This window comes from Scophthalmus maximus, chromosome 17, assembly GCF_022379125.1.
Source record: "Scophthalmus maximus strain ysfricsl-2021 chromosome 17, ASM2237912v1, whole genome shotgun sequence".
In the NCBI taxonomy this organism is placed as follows: domain Eukaryota; kingdom Metazoa; phylum Chordata; class Actinopteri; order Pleuronectiformes; family Scophthalmidae; genus Scophthalmus; species Scophthalmus maximus.
The window spans coordinates 17,069,985-17,085,325 of NC_061531.1; the positions used below are offsets into that span (position 1 = coordinate 17,069,985).

General features: G+C 43.2%; 2 protein-coding genes across 6 annotated transcripts; one reads left to right on the forward strand and one right to left on the reverse strand.

The window, feature by feature from the left end:
* Nucleotides 1-956: 956 nt before the first annotated feature.
* On the reverse strand, nucleotides 957-7,767 carry ddx42 (DEAD (Asp-Glu-Ala-Asp) box helicase 42). 2 transcript variants are annotated; one of them, XM_035614862.2, is made up of 18 exons: nucleotides 7,653-7,767; nucleotides 6,678-6,896; nucleotides 6,395-6,545; nucleotides 6,235-6,296; nucleotides 5,807-5,843; nucleotides 5,257-5,409; nucleotides 5,038-5,142; nucleotides 4,736-4,855; nucleotides 4,446-4,622; nucleotides 4,231-4,359; nucleotides 4,031-4,130; nucleotides 3,894-3,941; nucleotides 3,707-3,804; nucleotides 3,244-3,520; nucleotides 2,931-3,157; nucleotides 2,712-2,822; nucleotides 2,445-2,555; nucleotides 957-2,319 (listed from the first exon to the last, which is right to left on the reverse strand). In XM_035614862.2, the coding sequence occupies exons 1-18, from the start codon at nucleotides 7,691-7,693 to the stop codon at nucleotides 1,699-1,701; spliced, it is 2,787 nt and encodes a 928-aa protein (XP_035470755.2). In that variant the 5' UTR covers nucleotides 7,694-7,767; the 3' UTR covers nucleotides 957-1,698. The 2 variants fall into 2 exon arrangements, with proteins under 2 accessions (XP_035470755.2, XP_047183964.1); XM_047328008.1 differs by lacking the exons at nucleotides 5,807-5,843; nucleotides 6,678-6,896; nucleotides 7,653-7,767 and having other exon boundaries at nucleotides 6,395-6,449.
* strada (STE20 related adaptor alpha) lies at nucleotides 7,754-15,336 on the forward strand. Of its 4 annotated transcripts, none has more exons than XM_035614869.2 (13): nucleotides 7,754-7,912; nucleotides 8,352-8,415; nucleotides 8,904-8,961; nucleotides 10,341-10,369; nucleotides 11,772-11,874; nucleotides 12,165-12,286; nucleotides 12,580-12,688; nucleotides 12,780-12,903; nucleotides 13,247-13,418; nucleotides 13,505-13,609; nucleotides 13,765-14,024; nucleotides 14,127-14,169; nucleotides 14,287-15,336. In XM_035614869.2, exons 2-13 carry the CDS (start codon nucleotides 8,404-8,406, stop codon nucleotides 14,440-14,442), a joined length of 1,293 nt encoding a protein of 430 aa, XP_035470762.1. In that variant the 5' UTR covers nucleotides 7,754-7,912; nucleotides 8,352-8,403; the 3' UTR covers nucleotides 14,443-15,336. The 4 variants fall into 4 exon arrangements, with proteins under 4 accessions (XP_035470762.1, XP_035470764.1, XP_035470763.1 ...); XM_035614871.2 differs by having other exon boundaries at nucleotides 13,765-13,899; XM_035614872.2 differs by lacking the exon at nucleotides 10,341-10,369 and having other exon boundaries at nucleotides 7,895-7,912.
* Nucleotides 15,337-15,341: the final 5 nt, after the last annotated feature.

A 15,341-nucleotide genomic window follows, 5' to 3' on the forward strand; every position in this document is an offset into this window, starting at 1 on the left:
GTCAAATATTACAGTTCTGTGTTAAATGACAGCTGCACGCTTTTTAATATGTGATCTTTTTTATTTATTTATTTCATGTTTTATTTCTTTTTCTTTTGTTCTGGTCTTTTTTCATTTTATGTTGTTATTCGTTGTCCTTTTCATTTTGTTGCTCTCATTCTTTTTATTTGTATTTACTGTTTATTCCTCTGACTCACTGCTTTGTCTGTTCAAACACTTTATAAACCCTGTTTTTAAAGGTTATATAAAAATGATTATCATCATCATCATTACTTTCTTTCATATGAATAGTTTGTTTGCGATTGAAATCATTCGTCCAGTTCCTCACAAATAGAGATCCCTTCTACGAACATGCATTCAAAAATGTATCAGAATATTTCTTCTATAAGTAAGTTATTAGTATAAAAATTCCCTCTTTGTATCTGATGTGGTCAGTGATTTTGATCTGATGAAAGAGAAGATGAAAAAATGAATGCGCTTCTGTCAAGTTTGTATCAAAATCAATCACTGTAATGAGATACAGAAAAGGAAAAAAAGGATCCTGCCATAAATATGCCATTTACACCTTGGACCGAATATTATCTTATTAAGTAGTTTTGAAAGTTGTACAGGGAGTGAAATTATATTTTTTCAACTGTGACGAGTGTTCACTGACCTCCAGTGGGCACAGGGAGAAACTATAATACTGCTATTTTTTGTAGTTAACAGGTATTAGGGCTTATTTCAATAATAATCATATCATTGATTCAATTTATGAATTTATTTTTCACTGAAAGCTGAATTCATTTTATTTAAAATCATTATTAATCTCTAGATGTAAGGAAGGGAAAAGCTATTAGGACAAAATGGTCCTTTTGTCTTTTTAAAGCATGTCTGAAAATCTTCGTTAATGACAAATTATACCTAAAAACTTCGCATTTGAAGAAATGAGCACAGCACATGTACAAAACACAAAATTATGCCAGACGAGTGTTTTTTAATTGAAACTTGCCATTTTTCTTTTTGTGAACAAACACTTGAAGTCCCTCTCGTACAAACAAACGAATCTTCCTGAAAACACATTTCCAAAGCAGACAGACTAAGTGCCAGGGAAAGGCACTTCACTAAAACTTTGAATACAAGACACAAAAATTCCTATACATACTTTTTTTTGAATTGTTAATTTGAATTGTGAGTGTAAATCATCACGCACAGAGCGCTTTAAAAAAAAAGCCAACAGTTCTACGATTTAGTTTTGTAGATTAAGAAAACGCAAACACACTTTTCCAAGATTCGTTAGGTACAGAAAATGCGTCGAGTTTTGTGTAAGCACAGAAGCGTAATTGTGAGCTCGGTGAGTATAAACAAGACAACAACGAACACATCCTAACTTTGAATTGTTTTACTGACGGCAGGAATTCGTTGCAGCTCTATCGCTGGACCCTATTGACTTAAAACAACAACAAAAAAATAAAGTCTTGATGGTGTTATGTACAGTGGCCGTTTCTGAGCTGCTTGTGTTGATCTGTCTGACCACACCGTGTGGTCCTCTCCCAAGCAGACGGCGGACTTGCCATGTATTGTGAGTCCACAAAATCCTCCCTACAACCCTGTGCTTGTGCCAGCCTCTGATACGCTCCGCTATCTGCCTGCACAGATGAGCTTGTCATGATGCAGTTGGTTGCACGTGTTATTCTATTGATGTAATTTTTTTTCTCTTTAGTTGTCCCACCTGCTCTTTCTACGTTTTGGTGGTTCAGGGACAGCAAAGCTATCATCCCCTCTGTCTCTCCCCTCCCCACTCCCCTTGTCTCCTGCGTCCCGATCACCCCTGCGATCTTCTCTGTCCCTCTTGCTTCCGTCCCCGTTACGACCATCGCTGTGGCGGCTGCTGCTGCTGCCGTGGCGATCCCGGTCCCCGTGGCGGTCACGATCTCTGTCTCCGTGCCGATCTCGGTCACCGTAGCGATCGTCGCCGCCGTGCCGGTCGCTCCGGTCACTGTGGCGGTGGTGACTGTCCCCGTGGCGTCCGCGGTCTTCCATGCCGTGTCTGTCCCGTGAGCTGTCTCTCTGTGGGGGAGGTGGAGGTGCGGGTGGAGAGAAGCTGGGCTGCGAACTGGTTTGAGTGGGCGGCACCGAGCTCAGGGTGCCAGCGCTGGTGAAGCCGGACATTGACATGGCGGCACTGTGAGACCTCTCTGCTCTTTCAGAGCCGTTGGCAGATTCTGTCGGCACAGAGCTCAGACTGCCGGCGCTAGTCCAGCACGACGAGCTGTTGGACTTAGTGGTGAGTTTGGGAGGGCCACTTGACGCTGCCACAAAGTGGCTCTTATACTGAGCCTTGAGGAGGAGGAAGAAGAAGACATTAGCTACCTGGAGGAGCCATCATAAATAAGAAAACATGTAAATGAAAATTGCATCAAATAACGGCAAAAAAAAACTGAGTGGAAAAGCCAGATTTGTACCTGGAAGGCTTGTTTCATCGCAGACATGCGGTCTCCCATCGCTCCAGTAGCTGGTTTGCTGTAGCCCTCGTAGCTACCACTGGACAACATCAAGCTGCTGCTGCCACGTTCCTGGAAACACAACAGAGCATTACTCTTCCCTCCGAGTTCTCTCAATCTAGAAGAAATATCTTAGCATCATAGAGTTTTCTGATTCTGTCAGAGGCCAGCGTAGTAATCATTATGATCATGAAAAGAAGAGTTGCAGCCTAGTAATCAATAACTCACAGAACTCTCAGCCCCCAGGCCTGGTCTCTCTTTGTAACCAAGACCACCTCCTCCAATATTTGGCCTTTTTCCTTTACCGCTCTTGAATCTGGACTTCCTAAACCATGGATTCTGGAGGGGAAAAAAAGACAACAAAATTAAACTCCAAACCCAAAAATCTCAATGTTTCGGCTAATTTCTATGAAACATTTTCTGATTCTTTCACTTAGATCACCTCACCTGCATGGCTAAATCCATCAGTTCTTTAGAAACAGCCTGATTCGCTCCCTCAAGATTCCTCACAAGGTCTCCGGCGAACGTGGTGTCTTTGTTGGTGAGGAGAGTGTGAGCTACACCCTTCTCACCAGCACGCCCAGTTCGACCGATCCTGTGTGTGTGCGTGTCAATGTCTCGCGCCACGTCATAGTTCACCACCGTGCGGATGGAAGGGATGTCCAGACCACGAGCTGGGGAGGAATAAAGGGACACAAATGTGTTAATTTGGACGTTCAAACACATTTTCCCAAACGGAGGGAGGGAAATGTGTACTCACCAGCTACATCTGTGGCCACCAGAACGGGCAAGTTCTTCTTCTTGAAGTCACTGATGACCTTGTTCCTCTCGCTCTGGTCCATGTCTCCATGCAGCAGGCCCAGGCTGTAGCCCTCCTGCGTCAGGTTGGTGGCCAGCTCTTCGCAGTTCGCCTTCTTGGTGACGAAGATGAGGACGGAGCCGGAGGAGGTGAACTCGACCAGGTGCCGGGTCAGCCAGGCCCATTTGTCCGTCCCGCTGTGCAGCAGCTCCACTACCTGGGTCACATCCTCATTGGCCTGGTCAGAGAGGAAACAAAACATTTTAATGATGCGCTACAGAGACGCTCCAAAAAAGCGTTTGTTTCAACAAAAAAACAAAACAGCTTTTCAAATGCAGAGGTTTCAAATTACCAGAAAATATTTTGTTCTTGAACTTGTAAAACTACATATTTTGGGATTTGACAAGTGTGTTATTCCACGTACCTCTCCGATGTCTCCCTGCACCACACGGATAGGATCGATCAGGATGTCTCTAGCCAGCCTCTCAATCTTCTTTCGAAAAGTAGCGCTGAACAGAAGAGCTGCAAAGGAAATCATATGAAAAGATATTAAAGAGGTGCTTTGAAGCCTTATGACAATGAGACGTTATCTTGGCACTTGACCTACTTACTCTGTCTGTCGGGGCGGACATGGCTGGCAACAGATCTAACCTGATATTCTGAAAGGGAAAAGGGGGAAATTATTATCTGCAGTGCATGAGATGGGGTTCAGAGTGACTTTCTAACATAACTGATAGTTTCAACCCACCAAAGCCCATATCGAACATGCGGTCGGCCTCATCAAACACCAGGTAGGTCACTCTCTGCAGGGACGTGGCCTTCTTCTTTACGTGGTCAATCAGACGACCCTGTGCGAACACACAAAATAGCAGTAAACCTCCCGCTCTGGTGCAGCAGTGGAGCATGAATTTTCTTTAGAAAAGTGAGTTTAGTAGTCTCTTCTCTTACCGGAGTGCACACCACGATCTCTGCCCCCTCCTGCAGGGCCTTGGCTTGCTCCCACATGCTGCCTCCTCCATAAACCGCCACGGAACGCAATGAGTAGGCCTTCCCAAAGCGCTTACATTCCGCGTGGATCTGGTAAAAATTTAAAGTGACACACATTAGTGTACCATCAAAAAAAAAAAATCTCTCAAAATCTCAAATCTCTTCCCATTTCTCACCTGCTGACAGAGTTCCCTGGTGGGACACACGATCACCGCGATGGGCCCCTCTCCTTCTTCCAACTCCTTTTGGTCCATGATATGAACCAGCATTGGCCAGATGAAAGCTGCGGTTTTGCCACTGCCAGTTTTTGCGATACCAATCATGTCACGTCCCGACAGAGCTATAGGCACGCCCTACAGAACCCAGATTAAGAAAAAAAAACAATAAAATGTCTTTATTATCATATCAAAACAACAACATTTGATATTCAAATATGTGGCAGCCTGAAAATACATTTGCACTGTACCTGGCACTGGATCGGTGTGGGCTGAGTGTACTCAGACTTGCGGATTTGGTGCATTAGCTGCTCATCAAAAGTGAAGTGGGCAAAGCTGGTACTTGGCTTTGGAGGGGCAGCACCAGAAACCTGAGACAGAGAGAGAAAAAAGGAGGAGGAAAAAACAAAATCAAATTTAAGTGCCCATATTATGCTTTTCAGGTTTTTCCCTTTCCTTAAACTTCTGCTAAATCACAAATACCAAAGAGACCAAACAATTCACTTAATGAATATTTATATACGAACATGCTTGAAGTAAATTGTGGACTTACTCGCAAGTTCAGTTTGTGCCTCAATTCCAACACTTGAGTTCCAGTCAGGCTGCTGAGCTCCTCATGCTCATTGTAGAAGTTTTTCTCAAAGGGTGGATAATCAATCTACGAAAAAAGACAAAAGTTCACATAACCCCCTTAATAAACAAATAAAAATGCTGACCCATGGTTGAGACATCATTCTTAAACTGTGTGTTTAATGTGTATTGTCAAATGTACCTCAGAGTGGTCAATAGGAGGAAGCGGCAGGATGATTTTCTTGGCGGCGGGGGCGATGGGGTTGCCGTCACTGTCGTAGTCAATGTTCTCATCCTCCTCCTCCAGGGTCAGCCCGGCTGTCGGATTCTCTGCCATGTAGCGGAAGTAGGCTTCCTGCAGAGAGCAGAGCACCTCATGTGAAACATTTGAGCCGGATCGCTGCTTACCACAGCATCCAGGCACCACAGAGAGAGAGCGACAATACGCCCAAAGAAACATTCAGCTTTAGGGTAAATTACTGTAAACAATCTGAAACCAACTATTCTGTCACTTGCTGGCATAAATCAAAAGTTAAACATGCTTTTATCAAACCAACAAGAACAGCCTTCACAAGAACAACATCTCCATCACAATGATCCTGTATATATATATATACAACCTGCATGATCACCTAGAAGGCAAAGCATGGAGTAGTTTTATAAAGAAAAGAGAAGGGAGAGGGGAATGTTTGGTCTGGAGACATCTCTGATCAGCGATGTAGTGGATTAAAAACTTTGGAGGGCTCACTCACTTGTTCATCCTCTTCTTCAATGTCATCACGAATACCCCTGAAATGACAAGCGGAGAAAAAAAACTTCCCTGCGGCTCGTTCATACACCCAAGATAGCCCACACCCCAGTATGACTAAGACCACATTGCACACCAGATAATATATATTTAACCAGGAAAAAAAAGAAAAGTTGTATGTGTTGTATGTGCAATATTTTGTGCCACTCATTAGAAAAATGTATTGATATGTATTTTATGACTTTTGTAAAAGTAGTGAATATTACAGGAGTTAAATAAAGATTTTACAGTATGAGTATCCCAAATAAGAGGGCTTTTAGTTTTGCTAACAAAATTCTAATTTAGTTGCGGGCAAAACCTACATGAGGACCTTTGAGGCGACTCAAAAAAAAGGCACGCAAGTGAAAAAATGTGTGCAAATTGTAGTCTTACTTGGCCGACTTTTTCTCCTTCTCCTTTTCCTCTAATTTCTTCATGTCTTTGGCTGCTTGGTTCTGAAGGAGAAAAACAAAACAGGAAGAAAAAAAATGTATTAATCATTTTGAAATTGTACACTAGTTTTCTCTCTGCCACAGCGAAATGATTTGCTCACCTCAACCTCGGCCATGAAGGCATCCAGCGGGTCATCCTCGCTGTCCGAGCCGCCACCGGCCTGCATTTGCTGCCGCGTGGGGGAATTCTCTGCGGGGATGTACGGCAGATCCACATTGCTGCTGGACTCCTCTTCGTCATCTTCGAAATACCTTGTTGAAAATAATTTTTAAAAGAGGTGCAGTTTTATATTCATTCAATATTATGAATCATATTTACACACTGGTGGTTTTCTCTTTTGTGCTTTGATGCATGTATGTGCAGAGGAGGGACGTCATACTCACGCATTTTCCTCGTCAAAATTGGCTCTTTTGGTGCCTATTTTATAGAACGACGGGAGCTGCTGGTTCTTCCCATATCCCCCACTTGATCCCGGGGGTCCGAGCGATGTGTGGGATTTTTCAGCGCCCTGGGATTCCTCTTTTTTCCCTGCGAGGGAAAATCCTCCAAACCCGAAACCTCGCTTGACGCCTGGACCACCTTTGTTCCAGTTCATGGCTTTGCTGTGAACACAGGAGAGGAGTGGAGCCTTAAAAGTGTTGCAGTATAACCTCATTATTGTTCATGTGGTATTCATCTGTGTGACTTGCTTCTTTATTTAAGGCACTCTGCTCTTGTTTGAATCATGGAAATCCCAGTTCAGCTTGACATTAAGTCATCGGGGACCACTTGCTGGTCGACAACGGTTTCGCTAGAAATATGACCGAATGTGTCATGACGACAAATAGAAACTGGGCAACCCTGGAGGATATTCACTTTGGTTGCTTAAAGTCGCTTTATAAATCAACATACACACACACACACACACACACACACACACACACACACACACACACACACACACACACACACACACGTTCTAAATGGGGGCTCGTGTGTGTGAGGGGACGTAGTCAGGCTGCGAACCTGACGTAGGGGCGCTAGCATGAAGCTAGTTAGCCATTTGCTAAATACGACGCAACAAAGTAATACAGCATTTGGGATCGAGTTGTTGGCGCAGGCATTTTTGCTTTGCGTTGCACCGATTTCGTAACATCGTAACACTGGCCATGATTTGTGTGTACACACAGCGCTATCCGTTAGCTCAAGGCCGCAAAACGAGCCCGAGGTAGGGGGGTGTACGAGGCTAGCTTCGACACTTAGCCGTGAATGCGACATAATAAGAGTGATTTTCATAACCCCGTAGGATGCACGGAGACTTCTTCCGTTGACTGAATGCATCGATAAGTTTGTAACAGAGCCCAAATGTCCGTATTTACCTGTTTCTGGCGCCTCCGAACGCTCCCGTCGGTGTTGTCATCGAGAAGAAGCGCTGTGTACGTCATCAGCACGCGCGCAACGTTTCTGTCGTGGGCGTGTCGTCGTATATGCGCGACAACGGCGGTCAGTCAAGAAAGCGAAGGGGAGGCTGGAGAGAGCTGTCAGACAAATCCCCCTGGCAGAGGATGGCCAGCTAAATAAGTGGTCCTGAAATATCATAGTAATACAAACTGGCGTCACTGCTGTAAACATTTCCTCGGTAAGTTATTTAATACATCGAAATAATGCGGGTTTTTGTTCAAATAAGTGATGGTAGCTGCTTTAGCTAACGCTAATTTACCAATGCTAGCTTGCGCCCTTCGTCATGGCAACATTAGCGAAAACTGGAGCTCTGCCGGAAACTAAATCTGCTTTTATTGTTTTTTTTGTGATTTATTTATTTTTCCTTGGACTGTGTAAATGACCAGTATTTGTGTGTTTGCATAATAACCACCACTGTTATAGACAATATTGGTGTTAACAGGAATAAGACAACACTGTGCTGGATTATAAAACACTGAATCGAAACCATGCAAACAGAAGGACATTCATAAAATGCATTTTACAGAACATAGAATACACAAATCACTCTGGCATAGCAGCAGAAGGAGACCAAACGGAGACAAACTTCTTCACACTTTTTTCACTTTTCTCCACAGATATTCCCTGGATGTGTTTTCAGCATCGTATGTAACACACTCAAGAGGATCCATGTCTTTTCTTGTAAGTTTTTTTTTATCAAGTGCAGCCAATGTCAGACATAAGATTACAGAATCCAGTTTCCCAGCTAAGTAATAACTCTAATTCTAGATCCAGGATTAAAGCTACAGTAGTTTTTAAGTTGATCTTAATGGATATTTTTTGAATTGAAGATTACAATGGGTTCTAAGAGAAGGATTCAATCCTGTAACATTCTATAACCATATCTATTCCAAGCAGCTACGTTCTTATCATAATAAAATAATTACAGCTACATTATAAATGTTCCTATTGAGCAAGCACTGTTTACAGACAGGAAAGGCTGCATGACATTGCCAGGCTTTCTCTTTCATGCAAGCAACCAAAATATTTTGTAGCTGAAACATCTTTATTTATTCAACAGCTTTAAATGTTATTTACGTTTTTCTGTGTAACTGTTCCTTATTCTTGCTTGCAATGTTCTCTCACTTTCTCCCCCCCCATGTCTGTCATTAACCCCCTGCGTCTGTCAGCGTTGGGTATCTGAGAAATTGAGTGTGGAGAGCCTGCGGGATTTGGACTTATTTGGAGGTGAGGTTCAAGACACAACAACAAAAATGGGTTCAACATTCCCAAAACAACTGCTAACACACTACTAGGCGCTTCATCAGCACAAACAGAAAACTTTCCTTGGCTTCCCAGAAGTCATCCTTGAATTATTAGATGTTTGTCATCTGTGTCCTCTCTTGAGCGCTATTGCATCATTGTTTCTGCTTGCTACAGTAACTTCACAGAGGCAAAAATCACTTTTTAATACATTTTTGGAATTATTCTTAAGAGCTTGTCGCACACAAAAAGTCTGTGGCATTTTTATGTAAGGCTTCTTGTGACGTGTGTTAGTCTGATGTGTTTATCTTGAGTATAAAAGAAATGGTGTATTTGCTTTTGGCTGTTGAATATTTTTATTTGCCATTATAGCACAATTTTACAATCACAAAGTACTAAGGGATAAGAACGAGGAACATAATTTAGTTCCTTTTTATTAAGGCTGACAAAAAACCTTTTGTACCTCACATATCCACTTTCTCATACATGGCTCTGCCATGGGTGTGTTTTTGTGATTTGATATGAGCTTGTTCCTTATTTTCCACTCACATCTAATCACTTGTTTTAAAGTAAATAAAATAAATAATTATGTTGGTTTTCGTCAAGCCTGAGCAAGAAGGGAGAGTCCTGAAATAATAATAATAATACATTTTATTTAGAGAGCACTTTTCATTGCTAAAAGCAATCTCAAAGTGCTTTATCATCCTTTGTTGGTGGTAATTCCCCAATAATGGCAGTATTTTTTTTTCATGACTGGAGAGCCCATGTGGTTTTAATAACAAATACAGAAGAACTATACTACATGCCAACGAAGAGTGAAAGAGCCATTTTCAAGAGTTGCAGATGTCACCTGTTGAGGTGACATGAAGGCAATTTCTTCCTTTGCAAGCTTCGCCTCATTTTCATTTTTCTCGCTGGCCAATCATTGCTCAACGTTGCATGTTTGCTCAAGTGTATTCAATGTATTGGCTGTGCCGTGTTTCCATCGCCTTACATTATATTTGGAAGAACCTGCTGGGTTTAGTTTATTATTTTTCTTTTCTTTGTAATCCACTTGGGTAGGTTGTTTTTATGCAGATATAAGCACTTTACTGCGGCCAGACTTTATTTAATAATGTTCCCACAGCTTATCATATAAAGTGGCTGTATTGATCATGGTGTATCTTAGTTGCTTGATAGGCAAAGCTACTGTTCCACACAAATCCTGCTAGTGAGAGGGAAATCAGCAAAGGTCATCGATGAAATTCAGCAGCATCCCACGGGAGGCTGCTTCCCGGTTTCAGAGCTGCTCCAGACCCAGATCCTTCTCTTGTTTTTCTCTGTGAACATGTCTTTATGTCATTGATGTGGTTTTTCTACCCCAGAGCAAGCTCAGGGAGTCTCTCACAGGAACGTAAGTGTGGTACTCCTGTCACTGCATCATCATCACCACCACCACCACCACTACTCACTTGCCCATTGTGTATGTGCCGGCATGTGTATATGTAGAGGGATCCACAAATCCCCCCCTGAGGCTTTGCACATTAATGTATGCATGAGTGTTCAGTTCACAATGCTCGCAGCTCAGGAGGTCATTTTACTCCACTCACATGGGCACGTGTGGAAAAAGACAGGGAGGGAAATGGTCGACTGTACTGCGAAGTTGTTCCAAGTTTTCCTCTCACGCAGCCTAAATGCTCTTGTCTGAGTCGTCAGTGTTCTGTTCACATGCTGTGCTCAAGGTAACTGTCCTGTTTGATGATTTTGAGTTTGCCTCACTAAAAGTCTGTCTGAGTATTTTGTGTCGTGAGCACCCAGTTTCTGTGTTTTGACACTGTGCTGTCGGCGGCTTGTTGGTTTGATGGCTAACGATCGTGGTGGTGTCACACTTTGATATCTGCCCCCTGCGTGTGTCCCCGCTGGCTGTACAGTAGATGGGCGGAGTTTCATGCGTTCAACTTTAGCAGACGCATGATAACCTCCGTTCTGAATCTGATCACATTGGCAGACTCTAGTGTGTGCCCCATGTGATTGGATCAATGGATTCCCTTAACGGATGGCTGCCAGAGCATGTTTGACTTTGCTGTCATGCCAGTTTTAATTGAAAGTGTGTGAAGTTTAAAAGTGACAGAAGTCACTATTTGGAACTGGTTAACCTGTGAGGATATTGTTTTTAGAGTTGTGTGACTCTCTGATCTTGATCCCTGAAGTCATCTCTGGCTCGTACGACAATAATGCTCAAAGAAGTGCAATATTCTAATCTTTAATTTTCTTCTTCGCTCGAAACAAATCCAAATAATCATGCCTTCATTGCTACTGCAATCTGTCCATATCCATCATTTGAATCATGTCAAGAAACTGATGGATTTCAGGAGTCCTCACTGCCAGCAACAATAAGTTTCTCTTATGTGTTTTTGACGCACAAGTCTGAGAGAAGACACAAGGATATTACACTTTATGATATTTTTTTATCCCTACACACTCATATAAAACTGCACTTCCCTCGAGGAGAAACCACATATTATTGTTTCACAAATACTAGGCTATAAAATTAACATGCCCTGTTTTATACGAAGGTATATTATTGCATTGGAGTAAATCTTAATAATTTAAGTAATTAGATTAAATGCCTGTGTATTATTGATTTTTTAAAAATATATTTTGCTGCTGATGGTTTGAGTAACAGTACATGTTTCTAATGTCTCAGTTTTTTGTTTTTTTTCGGATAGTGGGTCATACTAACACGCAGTGTAACACATGAAGTCAGTTTCACAATGGCTTTTCATCCGTCCCCTTTCTTCCCCCTCTACCTTCAGGCCCATGAGGACAGTCAGGAGAGTCTGAGCTCCCTCCCCCGTCGGGACACCATGGGCAGCTTCCTGCCCGACAGCAGCTCATATGAGCTGCTCAACGTTATTGGTACGTGAAAAAGGCAAAGACACAAGTTTCACTCCATTTTTTATCATAGCAGTCAGCCATTAGTAACTGGATCGACTCCAGTCCAGCGTCTTGTGACCACCAAGAAAAAAATAATCTTAAATTTTACATAAATGTTAAAATTCTTTATCAGTAAGTATTTGGAAAGTAACTTAAAAGCTCTAATATGTGTTTGTTTGGTGTTTTACAACGTCCTTACAACATAAATACTCAAAAGACTGTGACATGAATATATATTTTTTGAAATTAAGTCTGTGTTGTGTGTGTTTTAGGCCGGGGCTTGGACGACTTGTTGACTGTGAATCTGGCTCGATACAGACCCACAGGGGAGCACGTAGCCATCCGACGGATCGACTTAGAGTCGTGCACTAATGACATGGTCACCTACCTGCAGGTCTGCATCAGTCAGCCATCTTCCTTCGCTTCCATCAGTTTGCATGATTCTGCTTCCCTGTAGTTGTTTTGCCTTTCTGCTGTAAGTGTGTGAAACTTTCCTTTAATTTTTTTATCTCACTGCGTCTGTAGGAAGGCTTGTGTAACCCTGTATGCGTGTGTGTGTGTGTGTTCTAATTAACGATCCTGTCGTTACTGCTCCGCCCTCTGCGCCAAAATTAGACTCAACATCATCCTCTCTTCCTGTCGTCTGGACGTAATAAGATTAACATTTTTTTCCCTCAACCCTATCAGGGTGAACTTCACGTGTCAAAATTATTCCACCACCCGAGTATTCTACCCTACAAAAGTGTCTTCATAGCTGAAAATGAACTGTGGGTCATCACCCCCTTCATGGCTTATGGTAAAAAAATACATGGTCACCAATGTTTTTTAAGCAGCATAATGGAGGACATCTTTCTCATCATGCATATCTGTGTTTGATTATTTTTCAGGCTCGGCCAGAGATCTGATCTGCTCACATTTCGCTGATGGTATGAGTGAGCAGACAATCTCGTACATCTTACTGGGCATGCTGAAAGCTCTGGAATACATTCACCACATGGGATACGTGCACCGGTAAGACACACACTCCTAGACTACTAGGGTTTGAAGCTTTTAAAGGCAAAGATGTCTTTTTTTGTATCGCATATTATTGTCGTGCAAAATCGGAAAACAAAACAACAACAAGTGTTTGGGACATAAAAAAAGGTTGTCTAATACCCAGGAAATATACAGAGTCCCTACATATGTCTATGATACAATATACTCTTCAATATTTCTGATTTTTTCTTTTTTGCTGGTTTCTAAAACCAGACATTCATTCCCAATATCCATAAACCAAATAGCAGTCTGGACCTTTCTTTTTAAATACCGGTCAGTGGGATTTTTAATCGTATTGACTTCTCTGGTTGTGTTGTAGAAGTGTGAAGGCCAGCCACGTGTTGATCTCGGCGGACGGGCAGGTTTGCATGTCGGGCCTGCGGAGTATTTTCAGTCTGATCCGTCACGGTCAGCGGGCGAGGGTCGTGCACGACTTTCCTCAGTACAGCGTCAAAGTGCTGCCCTGGCTCAGCCCTGAGGTGCTGCAACAGGTACTGCAGCCACTTATATTTTTCTTCATGGACAGTTGTTGTGGAAAATTTCGTTTGGTGATTTATTTAATTTTTTTTCCCCACAGAACCTGCAGGGCTACGACTCTCGGTCGGACATCTACAGCCTCGGCATCACAGCCTGTGAACTGGCAAATGGACATGTCCCCTTCAAAGACATGCCAGCTACACAGGTGATTGATTAAAAGGAAAACTTGATCAGTTATGATCAGTTATTTTAATTTGTTATTCGCACCTACACTGAAGACCACAGAAGTCAAATCCAGTCAGTAAACTGTCAACCTAAATCAAAACGGAAGGTTGTCTAATGCTTCCTTCAACCCCACAGATGCTGCTGGAGAAGCTAAATGGGACGGTGCCATGTTTGCTGGACACCACCACTATTCCGCCAGAGGAGCTGTCCATGAAACCATCCCGATCCGGGGCCGACTCTGGGATCTGCGAGGGTCCGGGAGCCGGAGGGGTCAGACACTCCAACGGAGGAGACCCGTCCTCCTCCTCGTCGGGGGGACACCCATACAACCGAACGTTCTCCCATCACTTCCACGCCTTTGTGGAGCTCTGTCTACAACGGGACCCAGAAAGGAGGTCTGCGTTTTTTCTTCACCGCATGCGTAAATGCTGTATAGGACATGTAAAAAAAGAATTTAGGGTTCAAGAAACAAATCTTTTCCCTTTCTCTTCCATCAGACCGTCTGCCTCCACTCTCGCAGGCCACCCCTTCTTCAAACAGGTTTGTTAAATATCAGGATAGCCCGGATTTATTTTCTATTATCACTTACTAAAACAATTTTTATCGTTGAGATTGAAAAAACGAAGTTAAATTGAATTTTGCCGCTTTCTCTCTCAGATCAAACGCCGGCCCTCGGAGGCGCTGCCCGAGCTGCTGCGCCCTGTCTCGCCCATCACCAGCTTCTCGAGCTCCCAGCAACAGGACTCCCCCTCTGGACTGGCCAGCCTGGAGTCGGGTCTCAGCCACCTGGAGGTGGACGACTGGGACTTCTGACAGCGGAGGACTCTGTGCGGATCCTAAACCCGTAGGATTGTGACGGGTGAAAAAACACTCTGCGCACACAGGACGAGAACTGTTTTTTTTGTAATAACCCCCACCCCCCACCCTTTGTAAATTATTCAAACCTGAAGCTAAAAGGACTTGCTGTTCTCAAGAGGTTAAAAAGCCAGCAGCCATCTTGCCTCTTTTCGATGTCTCTTTGCACGCTTCTGTTCTCTAGGTATGCACACTCTTGCACTGCACTGATGGCCTCTCTCTCTCTTTCTGTTTAACACACACGTTTACAGATTGTACTCACACATAACAAAGCCCCCCTGCAGTCCAAACACAACAGGACTCCTCTAAATCTCATGCTTATGGATGTAGATGTAGCCTAAAGCGGATCAGGGGGAAGCTGCTACATAATATTCAGAAGGGGAGTCTCTACCTCTTGTTGGAACACGGAGGCTGCATGTGGCCCAGCTGCTCAGTGTGACCACCATGAGGGTTCCACAGCAGGCGCCACAGCCGACTCCGTTACACCTTCTTCACCAAATGGAAAAGTTTTGACGACTTTGTCCCGGGGGGTCAGCATAAAAAACGATCAGCATGTAACATGCATTTCTTCGCTCGCTGCCCGTGTTATAGTGTAAACTACATCTTGTGCTTTTACGCATCACTTTCGCCACACAGATGTGAAACAGAACACCTGCTTAGTTCGACCTTCAGGGCACAGACGTACGTATTTCCTTGTTCTTACTCTGGGGTGCGTGATGTTACTTTAGGTCAAAAATATGAATGTTACATTGGTGCTTGTTTTGTCTTGCATGTAATTTGACAGTGAGGACAAAGCAACGTGTTGAAAAATGTTAAACTTGACTTTTAACAATAAACATTGTTCACATAAAACGTTT

Excerpts from the sequence above, each read along its gene's own strand:
- ddx42 (XM_035614862.2), bottom strand. The coding sequence starts at position 7,693 with ATGACAACACCGACGGGAGCGTTCGGAGGCGCCAGAAACAG. Across the intron at positions 6,897-7,652 it reads TTCGGAGGCGCCAGAAACAG|CAAAGCCATGAACTGGAACA; the intron begins GTAAATACGGAC and ends CTGTGTTCACAG. Across the intron at positions 5,410-5,806 it reads TTGAAGAAGAGGATGAACAA|GAAGCCTACTTCCGCTACAT; the intron begins GTGAGTGAGCCC and ends TGCTCTCTGCAG.
- strada (XM_035614869.2), top strand. Across the intron at positions 13,419-13,504 it reads GCCCTGAGGTGCTGCAACAG|AACCTGCAGGGCTACGACTC; the intron begins GTACTGCAGCCA and ends TTTTCCCCACAG. Across the intron at positions 13,610-13,764 it reads AAGACATGCCAGCTACACAG|ATGCTGCTGGAGAAGCTAAA; the intron begins GTGATTGATTAA and ends TCAACCCCACAG.